The sequence below is a fragment of the Micropterus dolomieu genome, linkage group LG12 (assembly GCF_021292245.1).
Source record: "Micropterus dolomieu isolate WLL.071019.BEF.003 ecotype Adirondacks linkage group LG12, ASM2129224v1, whole genome shotgun sequence".
Lineage (NCBI taxonomy): Eukaryota > Metazoa > Chordata > Actinopteri > Centrarchiformes > Centrarchidae > Micropterus > Micropterus dolomieu.
This window is the reverse complement of record NC_060161.1, coordinates 35,602,119-35,614,311: the sequence shown is the minus strand read 5'-3', so window position 1 is coordinate 35,614,311 and position 12,193 is coordinate 35,602,119. Positions and strand designations below refer to the sequence as shown.

The 12,193-nt window shown below is 46.1% G+C and overlaps 1 protein-coding gene across 1 annotated transcript in view; it reads left to right on the top strand.

Moving 5' to 3' along the window:
• The first annotated feature begins 5,726 nt into the window (after window positions 1-5,726).
• The window catches only part of zgc:153012 (uncharacterized protein LOC777626 homolog), a 23,244-nt gene continuing 16,777 nt past the window's right edge, over window positions 5,727-12,193 (top strand). Inside the window, exons 1-3 of the mRNA XM_046064069.1 lie at window positions 5,727-6,166; window positions 8,303-8,977; window positions 9,054-9,187. Of these exons, the coding sequence (XP_045920025.1) occupies window positions 8,327-8,977; window positions 9,054-9,187 (785 nt within the window). The 5' untranslated portion in view covers window positions 5,727-6,166; window positions 8,303-8,326. The remainder of the gene's footprint in view (window positions 6,167-8,302; window positions 8,978-9,053; window positions 9,188-12,193) is intronic.

Here is a 12,193-nt window from a genome sequence, read left to right as displayed (position 1 = left end):
TCATATAGACCCCTGACCTTCATATAGACCCCTGACCTTCATATAGACTCCTGACCTTCATATAGACTCCTGACCTTCATATAGACCCCTGACCTTCAACTCCTGACCTTCATATAGACCCCTGACCTTCATATAGACTCCTGACCTTCATATAGACTCCTGACCTTCAACTCCTGACCTTCATATAGACTCCTGACCTTCATATAGACCCCTGACCTTCATATAGACCCCTGACCTTCATATAGACCCCTGACCTTCATATAGACCCCTGACCTTCATATAGACTCCTGACCTTCATATAGACTCCTGACCTTCATATAGACCCCTGACCTTCAACTCCTGACCTTCATATAGACCCCTGACCTTCATATAGACTCCTGACCTTCATATAGACTCCTGACCTTCAACTCCTGACCTTCATATAGACTCCTGACCTTCATATAGACCCCTGACCTTCATATAGACCCCTGACCTTCATATAGACCCCTGACCTTCATATAGACCCCTGACCTTCATATAGACTCCTGACCTTCATATAGACTCCTGACCTTCATATAGACCCCTGACCTTCAACTCCTGACCTTCATATAGACCCCTGACCTTCATATAGACTCCTGACCTTCATATAGACTCCTGACCTTCAACTCCTGACCTTCATATAGACTCCTGACCTTCATATAGACCCCTGACCTTCATATAGACCCCTGACCTTCATATAGACCCCTGACCTTCATATAGACTCCTGACCTTCATATAGACTCCTGACCTTCATATAGACTCCTGACCTTCATATAGACCCCTGACCTTCATATAGACCCCTGACCTTCATATAGACCCCTGACCTTCATATAGACCCCTGACCTTCATATAGACTCCTGACCTTCATATAGACTCCTGACCTTCATATAGACCCCTGACCTTCATATAGACTCCTGACCTTCATATAGACTCCTGACCTTCATATAGACTCCTGACCTTCATATAGACCCCTGACCTTCATATAGACCCCTGACCTTCATATAGACTCCTGACCTTCAACTCCTGACCTTCATATAGACTCCTGACCTTCATATAGACTCCTGACCTTCATATAGACCCCTGACCTTCATATAGACTCCTGACCTTCATATAGACTCCTGACCTTCATATAGACTCCTGACCTTCATATAGACCCCTGACCTTCATATAGACCCCTGACCTTCATATAGACCCCTGACCTTCATATAGACCCCTGACCTTCATATAGACTCCTGACCTTCATATAGACTCCTGACCTTCATATAGACCCCTGACCTTCATATAGACTCCTGACCTTCATATAGACTCCTGACCTTCATATAGACTCCTGACCTTCATATAGACCCCTGACCTTCATATAGACCCCTGACCTTCATATAGACTCCTGACCTTCAACTCCTGACCTTCATATAGACTCCTGACCTTCATATAGACTCCTGACCTTCATATAGACCCCTGACCTTCATATAGACTCCTGACCTTCATATAGACTCCTGACCTTCATATAGACTCCTGACCTTTTATATAGACTCCTGACCTTCATGTTACCTGTTTACATGACCTTATGTGGTCTTTAGCTGACCCCGAGCTGTTCCATGTGTGGACGTTGCTGTCAACCTGCCCGAGTCTTATACTGAACACTGCTAGAACCCATTGAGACCATTGATTTGATTGGGAAATGCTAACACTGCTAGCATCCCATTGATTGCAGTGCTCATTAATTTGAATTGGAAATGCTAGCGTTAGCAGAGCATCTAGTTGCTAGCAGTGTTACTGTTAGCAGAACCCATTAATTTCACTGAACAATGCTAGCGTTGTTACCAGTGTCCACGTTGACGTGAATGAGTTCCCATTGGTTTATACGGGGCCCCTGGGGTTTTAGGTTATGCTAACAGCGTTAACAGGAACCAGTGGTGTGAATAGTGGATGCTAATACTGCTAGCAGGGCCCATAGATTTAAATGGGGCAGGCTAACGGAGTTCTCGCGGTGTGTTTAAGAGCTTTGTAAAGATGAATGGTTGTTCTGTTTCTGTGAAATAAAGTGACATCACATGATGATGCAACACATGATGACGTCCAGAGGAGACGGTGTAGTCTGATTGGTTGATTTGATCGGACTGAGTCAGGTTCTTATGCCACCAACAGGAAGTCTTTAGTTCTTAAGTTGTTTATTTTTTATCTGTTGATTCAGATTTGTATATTTTCTGTCATGGTCCAGCTGCTCAGCGTTTGTTTCAGCTGAAGTAAAGACTAGAACCTGACCGATATATCAGCCCGACCGAGATATCGGCAGGCCGATACTATCGGCCGATATGAGCTAACTGCATTTAATCTGCTTCAGCGTTTATGACAGCAGATATTTGACTATTGATAAAGAAACAGTTCTGCAGCTCGCCTGTTAACAACACTGCTGCACCAGAAAATCCACTAAAGACAATAATCAGCTGACTGCAGTGTGTAGAAACAGGCAGAGGGCTGCTAGCGGTGAGTCCGTCATTTGTCACGTTAATTACATGATTTAAATTCTAATAATAAAAACAGACCCATCACTTCTCCTGTAAACAATTTTTTTTTTCAACTCTTTATTGAACATGTTACTGAATAAAAATAAACAATCAACAAAAAAAGATCATCTGCAGATTGTCCAGATAACAGTCATGTTCAAAGGGGGTAGGGAGAAGTCCTATCCCCACTTCACTGATATGTTTTAACTACTTAAACTATGTAACTTACCTAAACTTAACTATATGAAGATCAAAAAAGAAAATCACTGTTCCAGCTCATATCCATCAAGGATTCTTTTTTTAAATATACATTTCAATTGCAATAAGTTTTTACATAATTTTAAATCATTACTGCTGTTGTTCCACAGGATAACACCCTGGGTTGTTATACAGTGGAACTTTATTATTAGTATTTGTTAGAATTAGCGGTCTACTAAACTTTGATTCAACAAACCTTCATGACTTGCTAACCCTCCCGTTTTTCACTGCACTCCCCCGGCTTTGTCCTGCCCCACAGAAGGTTAATGGTGACAGATGTGATTGTAGATTTATTTCTGAAACAGTCGTAGTGACCAGTCAACATTTGTCCCTAGTTCACTTCTAAATATCCTCTAACATCTTAATTCTCTCAGTCTCAAAGCTGCAGATCATGTGTGTCATGTGTGACAGTTGCACCTTCCTGCAACAAATATTTACTGATGGACAATTGTTTACATGTTAAGTTGTTGAGACAGTAATCTATTTTATTAACATAATCCCTTCAGGAAAAGGTTTTATAGCCCACATACATACCAGCTTTCAGTATCAGCCTGTGTAGTTTATACAGGAAAGGGGTCTACTTTCCAAATCATTCTCTAAATCTAAATATCGTCTCTTTTTCACTTTAATATCGGCATCGGTCCTCCATAAACCCAGATCAGTCGGGCTCGAGTGGAGACGTAGTATAACACGTACACACTGCACGTATATGCAGTATACAGTTACACCATGGAGTCTGAACAGCGTTTCAGGGCACATTCAAACCTTTACCTCTGAGTCCAGACGCACTTAAAAGATTTAAAGTCCTGCAGCCTCGTGAGTCTTTCCCAGCTGCACCAGGCTGCAGCGGCGTCAGCTGATCACAAGAGGTCACTGCACTGACACCCTACAGCAGGGTCTTCATCTGCCCTGAAGCCTCAAAGGTTCTGATGAGGTTTATGATCTATAAATACATAAAGTATACATAAAACAAATAACTACAAGGAGTACATTACATTTATGCATTTAGCTGATGCTTTCATCCAAAGCGACTTACAGCTGCTATGTGTCAGAGGTCGCACGCCTCTGGAGCAGCGAGGGGTTAAGTGTCTTGTTCAGGGACACAGTGGGGGATTGAAAAAGTTCTACAAAGATTTCATCAAGATGTTTTAAATCGGCCTTCTGTCATAATAAGACATTAAATTACTGAGTTATGATTCAGAATTATTCTCTTTATGATGTTCAGATACTTTCATATTATTTAAATGTTTCTGTCAGAATAAAACATTAATTAATCAATCGATCAGAATTTATTTATAGAACACCAAAACAACAGAACAATAAATAAAATACAAATGAATAAAATCAATACAAGGGCCAAGAAACCAAGGACCACAGGACTAAACCACTACAGACCCGTCGCCCTGACCTCTGTGGTTATGAAGTCCTTTGAACGCCTTGTGTTGTCCCACCCCAAATCTATCACAGACCAGATCCTGGACCCCCTGCAGTTCGCCTACAGAGCCAACAGGTCTGTAGATGATGCAGTAAACATGGCCCTTCACTACATCCTCCAGCACCTGGACTCCCCGGGAACCTACACCAGGATCCAGTTTGTGGATTTCAGCTCTGCTATTAACACCATCATCCCGGCCCTGCTGCAGGACAAGCTCTCTCAGCTGAACGTGTCTGACTCCACCTGCAGGTGGATCACAGACTTCCTGACGGACAGGAAGCAGCACGTAAAGATGGGAAAACATGTCTCTGACTCCAGGACCATCAGCACTGGTTCCCCTCAGGGCTGCGTTCTTTCCCCCCTTCTCTTCTCCCTGTACACCAACAGCTGCACCTCCAGTCACCAGTCTGTCAAGCTCCTGAAGTTTGCAGACGACACCACCCTCATTGGGCTCATCTCAGGTGGGGATGAGTCCGCATACAGGTGGGAGATCGACCATCTGGTGACCTGGTGCAGCCAGAACAGTCTGGAGCTCAACGCTCAGAAGACAGTGGAGATGGTCGTGGACTTCAGGAAGAGCCCAGCTCCACCCTCCCCCATCATCCTGTGTGACTCCCCCGTCTCCACTGTGGACTCCTTCTGCTTCCTGGGCACCATCATCTCCCAGGACCTCAAGTGGGAACTGAACATCACCTCCCTCACCAAGAAGGCCCAGCAGAGGATGTAGTTCCTGCGGCAGCTGAAGAAGTTCAGCCTGCCAAAGACAAAGATGGTGCACTTCTACACCTCCATCATTGAGTCCATCCTCACCTCCTCCATCACCATCTGGTACGCTGCTGCCACCGCCAGGGACAAGGGCAGGCTGCAGCGCATCATTCGCTCTGCAGAGAAGGTGATTGGCTCCAGGACTCTGAGGCGAGCAGGAAAGATTGCAGCTGACTCCTCCCACCCCGGACACAAACTGTTTCAGACTCTCCCCTCTGGCAGGAGGCGGCGGTCCATCAGGACCAAAACCTCTCGCCAAAAACAGTTTCTTCCCGTCTGCAGCCTCCAGACCACTTACAAACAATACAAATGTCTCTGCACATAAATCCTGTTTCATCTCGTGTCGGGCTCAGACCTGACATGTTGCACATATTTGTTGTTGATTGTTGATCTTTGTTGTATATTTTTATGTTGTCAGGTATTAATATGTACACAATATTCTCTTCTGTTGCGTTACATCTGCACAGACCCAGAATAATGCACATGTATGTATCTGTTGTTCTTCTATTCCATATTTATATATTTCCACATTTATTTATGTCGACTGGATGTTTGTCTACCTGCAGCACCTCATCACCACAGCAAATTCCTCTTGTGTGTAAAACACTACTTGACAATAAAGCTCCTTCTGATTCTGACATGTGGACTGAATAAAATATACCCCTCGCCCCGTCTGCACGGCGCATGCACTTCCCAGTCGCGCACGCGCGTTGCTCGTTCACGCGCACGTCCCGTCTCTCACTCTACCAGGGGAAGGCGGGGGGGCCGTGTTCCCCGGACATGATGATGATGAGGAGGAGGAGGATGAAGGTGATTACTGGCTGTTCAAGAGGCGCGCGCGGTTTACAGAGAGAGGGGAGGCAGAGAAGCAGAAGAAGAGTTAGTTTCTCCTTAGAGAAGAAGAAGAAGGAGCCTCCCGCTGCAGGCCGGATCTGTGGTGGACTAAAAGAAGAAGAAAACCCGCAGAAGAAGAAGTTGGAGGAACTCCTCTTGAAACTTTTCTCTCTGTGCGCGCTCCCGCCGCCTGCGGCTGGCCCGAGGCTGTACTGCGCATGCCCACTTCCTGTGTATAATACACCGATTGTGTCACGGGGCCCGGCGGTGACGTCATCGGAGAGCGAGCGAGACAGAGGCGCGCGGCCGCTGATCCGGAGCAGCACCGGGAGCGCGCTTCAGCTGAGTGAACGTGAGTCTTTGTTTACGATGACGTCAGAGGGATTGTTGTTTACTACCCGTTTCACAGTATTTGTACTTTAAACAACTGGTGTGAGTTTTATAAAGTACAGATAATATTTCAGAGTATAGATACTATACAGCTGGCACCAGAGCAGTTTTCCAGTCCGGCGTTCAGAGTATTTATACTTTATACAACTAGTCCGGCGTTCAGAGTATTTATACTTTATACAGCTGGCACCAGAGCAGTTTTCCAGTTTTCAGTTCAGAATATTTGTACTTTATACAACTAGTCCGGCTTTCAGAGTATTTATACTTTATACAACTAGTCCGGCGTTCAGAGTATTTGTACTTTATACAACTAGTTCGGCGTTCAGAGTATTTGTACTTTGTAAAGTACAGCTGAGAGTTTTTCAGCTTCACTAACCCTAAACCCAGGGCCGAGGACAGAACCCTCACTGACAGCTGTTTAAATAACACTGCATCATAACACTCATCATTAATCTGTTCAGTGGGTCCCAACCTGTGGCTCAGGACCCTTCGAGGGTCACTAAGAATGTGAAATGAACTTTTAGTCTCTTACTGGATGTTGTAGCAGGTTTAAAGTTTTAACTTGTTGTTTTAGTCTGTTTAAAGTCTACTGTTAGTCAGAACTCACAGGAGCAGTACTCACTGAAGTACTAATGATCAGAGTTTCAACCAAGCGTCAGAGACAGCTGTGCAGTTTCCTGAACTTTATCTAATGGTTCCACCTCCGTCTCATTTCCTCTGGTGGAGATACAGAGTAATCTGAAGATAAACCAACCAGCCAATCAGTGAGTGAAGTTACTGCAGCCGGCAGACCGATGTATGAAGGAAGACCCCACATGTACACACTGAGAGTACAAGTAGGAACTGCTACTACATGTACAGACAGAGTACAAATACTATAGTGTATAGAATAGAGTACAAGTAGTAGCAGCAGTGCGTGTGCAGACAGAGAGTACATATACTCCGAGTACAAGTAGTAGCAGCAGTGCGTGTGCAGACAGAGAGTACATATACTATAGAGTATAGAATAGAGTACAAGTAGTAGCAGCAGTGCGTGTGCAGACAGAGAGTACATATACTCCGAGTACAAGTAGTAGCAGCAGTGCGTGTGCAGACAGAGAGTACATATACTCCGATTACAAGTAGTAGCAGCAGTGCGTGTGCAGACAGAGAGTACATATACTCCGAGTACAAGTAGTAGCAGCAGTGCGTGTGCAGACTGTGTGAATGTGGTTTTACAGCTCAGATCCTGCAGAACCTGAACTCAGCACACACTCTGTAATCCAGATTGTGCAACAGGCTGCAGCCTGAAGCAACCAGCAACAGAACAGAGTCAGAGGAAACAGGAAGCACAGAAGAAGAAGAGGAGTGCGGGGCGAGAGACACTGACCATAACAGCAGGAGAGAGAGAGAGAGACAGTGTGGTGCAGTCTCCCTCTCCACGGTGTTTGTTGTTAGTCTTTCTGTGGACATAAAGCTGACTCCACAGAACCTGTGAGGACTCGTCTCCAGTCTGGGAACAGCAGCAGCAGGTAAACCTTAACGTGTCGGGGTTTAGACCTGGTGTCAGGTTGAGGTCAGGGGGTTAGTGGTTACAGCACAGAGACTCCATTATCAGTCAGACTTTACTGTTTGGAAAGTTGTAACTCAGCTCAGCTGCACATGTGCACTTGTTTTCATCACATCACCATCAAACACTAGCAAATCTGCTAACAGCTAAACACCCAGCACAAGAGACATATGACTGGCTGGTCCAACAGAAAGAAGGCCGGCTCGCCGTCTGGCAGCCTGCTGCTTGTTCTTAGCTTCATCTGACAACATGTTCTTCTTCTGTCTCTTCAGCCTCTGCCTGATGTCCATACTGAGAACACGGAGCTAGCAGAACTCACACTGTACAGTATATACGTGCTGCTTCTTCTTATAGCTCCTCGCTGAAGAGTCGTGTTGGTGTCGTACTGCCTGTTACAAGTCAGTGTAGCATCTGAAGCTTTTATGTTAAGATAAAAAGAAGCTCCTCTCTCTGAACTCTGTAAATAAGTCCAGTTTTCCAGCAGCGAGCGCACAAACACCTTTTAGTGAAGCGTCCTCGTAAGTCACGCGTTGTCTTTGTGTGTTTCAGTGAGTCTGCGGTGGGTTTGTGAGGATGAGCGGTGGTAAAAAGAGGAGTGGCTTCCAGATCACCAGCGTGACCTCAGATTTCAACCAAACTCCAGCTGGCCAATCAGCTCCCAGCGTGGTCCTGACTGCCCTCCAATCAGCAGCCTCCTCCTTCTCCTGCAGCCCTCTGGGAAGCTCCTCCCAGCCGAACACGCCCTCTCTGAAGAGGAAGTACATGTCCCATGATGCCCCGGGGCAGGGTGCAGGGTCTTCCTCCAGATTCAGGGTGGTGAGGCTGACGGTGGGCGGTTCCGGCAGCGGCGGGCGGGGCGAGCCCTATCGCCGTGGGCGATGGACATGCACGGACTTTGAGGAGCGACTGGAAGGGGCGGGGTTCAGGCGGGTGATGGACACCATGAGACACGCCCACTCGCTGGAGTCCCTTGAGATGATTGGCCGGGACATAGACGGAGGTGCCCATCTGCTGGCTCAGCCAATCAGAGGCCGCGAGGGGGTGGGGCTAGCAATGCGCAGCGGGCCATCCTCCCCAACGCACGAAGAGCCTTTCAACTTCCGGCTCCTGGGCAGCAAAGAGCCAATGAGAATACAAGGTTTAAACTCCACCCCTCCACCTCCTTCGCCCCGGCCACGGAACATCCCTCCTCCTCTACGATTGGACGTCGATGCTGCGGGACGGGTACAAACACACCAACACATGTTTCTAGTGGAAGAACTTTAATATGTGATCATCAACGTGTGTCTCTGTCTGCCAGTCTGTCCTCAGGCTTTCCCACTCCCAGCCCAGCTCCCCCCCTGCTGGACCGTACCATCCCACTCTGACCCCCATTCAGACTCCAGCTGCCTTCAGTCTGGACCAAACCATCTTCAACCTGCCAGGGGACGCCAGGTAGATTTTTATTAAATGGTGTAGCAGGTCTAAACTACCTATGAATTTTAATAAATTTATGAGATTACCCAATTATGAATTTTAATATTCAGACAACATTAATCTATAGATCTCTCGTTTCGCGGTGCACCACCGGAGTTGTTATTAATTTAGAGTCTCCGGACCTCTAGGTAGCTTTTAATAATTATACAATTATTCACCAGTGATCAGATAGTTAATATTCGCTCAATTATCTTAAATCAATCAGTCAGTCTCATATCTAAAGGGTAAATTCTCTTGGCAGGGACTCAGAAGTAGGCAATACACACAATTCCTTGGTTATAGTGAATTTATTAACTAAGGTGATATAAAAAGGTGGTTAAATACATCAGAGAAATATACAATGGCTAAACAATGAGAATGGAGGTTCGATTGTGGGAGGATTTGACTCCCACGGCAGAGGAGAACGAATGAAAGTAAGCTATGAGTTAAAAGACAATATTAACACTATGGGACCTCCCTGAACACAGAATACTTTGTTTTGGTCTTACTGCTTGTGTCGGCGGCCTCCTTTGGCCTGTTGCACGGGTCCCACGCTAGCTGCCCGATCCCTGGCTTTTTGCCAGGGGATTCTCCAAGGTTCTCCGTGTCTGATTCTTGCCCCCTTTTAAGGAGAGTTCTGATAGGCTGTTCAGGGAAATGTTAACTACTGGTTAATGTCCCTTTAGTCAGTTTAACAGTCATCAGTTATCAGGCTGCAGAATCAAAGGTGCCAGTTTTACGATCAGGCTGCTCAGGAACAGCACATAGGGAAAGCAACCTTTCCACCCCCTTCTGTTGGAGTCTCTTCAGCCGTCTGTTGAAAGTTGATCTCAACCCCCCTCCGTCTCTCAGGGAGAGGGGAATAATATTTGAGTAGTCCAAAATTATTTAATATAAAATGCACAAATCCAAACTGTCGGTTCACTACACTACATTGGTTTACCTGTGTGTGTGGCTTGATGTTGTGAGACTGAAGTCACATTTGTTGATGTAGAGGACAGTGTCGTCTGCGTACAGATCAAACACGTGGACACACTTTGGATTTACATGTGCAAAATGTGTAGAATATGCATGCTGTACTGAAATGGGGGGGGGGGGGGGGGGGGGGGGGGGGGGGGGGTTGAGAGTCATCCATGTCAGTGGGGGTCTCAGGCAGATGAGGCTGCAGACTGAAAGAAACTGTTCCTTTTGTGTGAGGTTTGTGGGGTGTCTGAGGGTGCCTGTGGGTACAGGTCCAGGAGGGATGTTATATTGCAGCACATCACCTTCTCTGCAGAGCGAATGATACGTGGTACCAGCACCATCATTGAATTTGGCAGACTAAACTAAACTCCTCTGCTGGGCTTTTTTGTTGAGGGAGCGACCTACGACCATCTGCACTGTTTAGAGAGTGTTGAGCACCAGATTGTACTGGCTGCACCAGATGGTCAGAGACGCTGCTTCCTGTCTGTCAGGAAGTCAGTGATCCACCTGCAGGTAGAGTCAGGTACGTACGTTCATCTGAGAGAGCTTGTCCTGCAGCAGGGCCGGGATAATAGTGTTGAAAGCAGAGCTGAAATCCACCAACAGGATCCCGGCGTAGGTTCAAGGGGAGTCCAGGTGCTGGAGGAAGAAGTGAACAGACCTGTTGGCTCTGAAAGGCAAACTGCAGGGGGTCCAGGAGTGGGTCTCGCAGCATTTGAAGCAGGGTTTGGATTTGTAGTCCTCAAGACAAAAGCAGGATCTGTGGTAGAGGACTGTTCTTGTAGTGTCTGAGTACAGCTGCTTGGCTGGGTCCAGACCCAAAGATGAAGTAGGATTGAACATAATAAAGTTGTGTTTTTAACTCAGAAGGCAGAATCGTTTTACATGCAGGCTCTAGTGAAGCTGACATCATCCAGTTTCACTGTTCACTGTGTCGTGGTGAAAAACAATGAGACACACCAGAGTTTAGAACGATCGACGAGGTGAAATGAAGGAAGCTATTGGAGTTTATTAGCTGTGTTGATTGCATCCAGGTTTAAACTGCTGCACAACAGAGACAGTAGGATATGCTAAGCTAACGAGCGAAGCTAACACGCTCCTTTGTTGTGAGTGTGTCAGTGTAACAAGATGAAGGTGCAGACAATACAGACAGGCTGGACAGGAAACAAGCGTCCGGCCTAGATGGACTGTCCGGGGTCCAGACGAACTACAAGCTGCTGGTCTGAGCATCAGGACACTTGGACACCTGGACAGGTGCACCCGGGGATCAAACCACCGACCCTGAGATAATAGGACGACCTGCTAAGACACTTGACTCGTGCTCATTGAGACCAACATGTTAAAGTACAGATAAGAGAGTCAGGCCTGAGGCATCCAGATTCATGTTAATGCTACTGGACTGAAGCTAACCCCAGTGTGACACACAGCTGACCTGCATACCACCACACACACAGAAACACACACACTGGAACACACACTCACTGAAACACACACAGTAGCACACAAAGAAGCACACTGAAACACACACCTAAGTCTATTTTCTCTGACAGTCAGCTGACATTGCAATGTGGAGAGAAAGTGAGAGGGAGGACGTGTGTGTTTCAGTGTGTGTGTGTTGGATTAAGACAAACAGAGGGTCTATTCATTCATGCCAGCAGGACGTCTGACTGTTTCTGTTTTCTAACAAAACTCTGCTGCTGTCAATGTTCTGTCTGATGTTCTTGCACAAAGAAGTAGAATTACCTCATTAAAACTTATGAAAGTTTTTGCTATTTAGTCCGATCCCCCTACTACTCTTCCTGGATACAAAATAAACTCTACATGAAACACAACAAAACAAACAAAAAATACAACAAACAACGTAAAAAATATACAGTGGGTACGGAAAGTATTCAGACCCCTTTAAATTTTTCACTCTTTGTTTCATTGCAGCCATTTTCCAAAAATCAAAAAAGTTCATTTTATTTCTCAGTAATGTACACTCAGCACCCCATCTTGACAGAAAAAAACAGAAATGTAGAC